The sequence below is a fragment of the Chiloscyllium plagiosum genome, unplaced genomic scaffold (assembly GCF_004010195.1).
Source record: "Chiloscyllium plagiosum isolate BGI_BamShark_2017 unplaced genomic scaffold, ASM401019v2 scaf_10996, whole genome shotgun sequence".
Lineage (NCBI taxonomy): Eukaryota > Metazoa > Chordata > Chondrichthyes > Orectolobiformes > Hemiscylliidae > Chiloscyllium > Chiloscyllium plagiosum.
The window spans coordinates 3,527-5,667 of record NW_025213369.1 but is presented as its reverse complement, the minus strand read 5'-3'; the positions used below and the strand labels follow the sequence as shown (position 1 = coordinate 5,667).

Sequence of the window (2,141 nt, the reverse complement as noted above, 5' to 3'; positions counted from 1 at the left end):
GTGATGTAGTTTTCAGAAATTAGGACACATGATGTGATGTTCTGTTTTGTCTTGCTGAATGAAAAGTGTTTATATTTCCAGGGCAGATGAAAAGTAGACCAAGCGGTTGAGCGATGCAAAGGATGAAATAGTTGGGTCGCTGACAATAATTTAGAATTCATGTCTGGCCACAGCAGTTGAGCCAAGTGAGTGTAGATCAGCCAACGTTGCACTGTTATGCAGGACGAAGGAAGGGATAAATAATGAAAACACAGATCAGTCAAGCTAGTCTTAGTGGTAGGAAACTATTGAGAAGTGAAATTAGTCTTAATTTGGAAGATAAATCAACAATTTTCAGCACGGTTTTATTGAGAGAAGTCATGTGTAACAATTTGATAGTAGGTTTCAGAGAGACAACTCGATGTCCAGATGATAGCAATAATCAGAACCAATGGGATCCGAGTTAATTTGACAGATTGGATCTAGAACTGGCTGAGTGGTGCGAGCAGAGGATAATAGTCATCGGGTGTCTGCGTGACTGGAAATCTATGTCTCCTGGTGTTCTGTAGGGATTGGTGATGATTACCTTGCTATTTCTCTTACATACCAATGATTGAGACTCCAATTGAGCAGGATTAACCAGTAAATTCATAGATGAAATGAAAACAGTCATGTTGGTAAGTCATGAGCAAAATGGCTTTAGATTGCAAGAGGATATACAAGGATTGGTTCTTTGTGAAGAGAAGTTGCAAATGGAAATTATTCTGGATTATTGTACGGTGATGTAATTCGGAAGAAGAATCTGTGAAGTATGACGTTTTGAATGGTGGAACCCTGGAAAGGCCTGAGGATCTTTGGTGCATGTACCCACCGAACCCCTACAGAACTGTGTTGTCTGGATAAAGAGGCTAAGAAAGTGGGAGGATATTTGCTTTTATTAGCCTAGACATTGACAATGAAGAGTGGTGAGATGATACTGGAACTTAATAGAACACTGGTTAGACCATACTGAAGCGTTGTGTGCATGTTATGGAAGGAATGTGTTTACACTGAAGGCAGTATTGATGAGATTTGCCAGGATCTTGCCTGGGTTGGAGGGTTTTAGTTATGAAACTAGATTAGGTAGACAGGGGTTTTCCTTGGAGCAGAGGAGAATTAGGGAGAAGATGATCATGATGTCTAGAATTATTTTAGGCATAGACAGGATAAACTGAATGAAACCTTTCCCCTTGATGGAGAGAACAATGCCTCAGGGGCATAGGGTGAAGGTAAGGCCAGGAGGTTCCAAGTGGATCTCAGGGGAAAACAAAATCAAACAGAGGGTGGTGTTAGCCTGGAGCTCAGCACCTATAAGTCATGTAGAAACTGAGCCCCTCATAATAAGTATGAAGTATTGAGGTGCATCCTTGCAAAGGCAAGTCACACAAGGCAATGGATCATGTGCTGGCACATGAGACTGGAATAGTTAGGTGGCTGTTATTGACAGGCATGAACTGGATGGATCAAAGGGCTTTTTTTCCTGTGCTGTATAAGGTGATTCTGTGAAAACGGTTATAAATAATGCCTTATTCATATTAATCCCAGATGCTCTGTTTATCTCAGTTCCCACAACACGTACCTGGACATGGCATTTCTTTGCTCTTGTGTGACCCGCTGTGTTGAACCTCACAGTAGATTTTGCTGGGGCAACCTACCGCTGACTCGGGCAGGGTTAACTGGCTGCTCAGGGTGTAGGTTCCCTTCTTGTTTTTCACTGATGGGTAAGTCTTCAATCCAGTCGTGATTAGCTCCCCACCTTTCTTCCAGGTTACTTTCGTGACGTCAGGGGAATAGTCCATCGCCAAACAACCAAAGATTGCAGAACCGGTGTTGTGTTCCTGACAGGAGGAGACCAGGCCATAAAGCGTGGGGGGAGATGGTGTCTCTACAACAGAATGACCAATTGAGCATGTTAGTTTCTGTTAATTTGACCTTATCAAATGTATCCTCAGCTGTAAACGTTTGCCAGTATGCTCCCGCTGAAGTCGACAGCATAACTGGGGTTTATTTTTGTTTCCTACCAGTTGCTGATCATGATCATTGGTTCACTCTTTAGAAACATGCCCTCGACCTTGACCATTGCCATATAATTTCGGAAGAAGAACATCCTGATCCCACCCCAG

General features: G+C 42.7%; 1 gene segment (V, D, J or C); it reads right to left on the bottom strand.

Moving 5' to 3' along the window:
• LOC122547621 overlaps positions 1 to 1,817 on the bottom strand; it is a 6,491-nt gene extending 4,674 nt beyond the window's left edge. Inside the window, 1 exon segment of the C gene segment in view lies at positions 1,598 to 1,817. Within this exon segment, the coding sequence occupies positions 1,598 to 1,817 (220 nt within the window).
• Between the last annotated feature and the right edge of the window lie 324 nt (positions 1,818 to 2,141).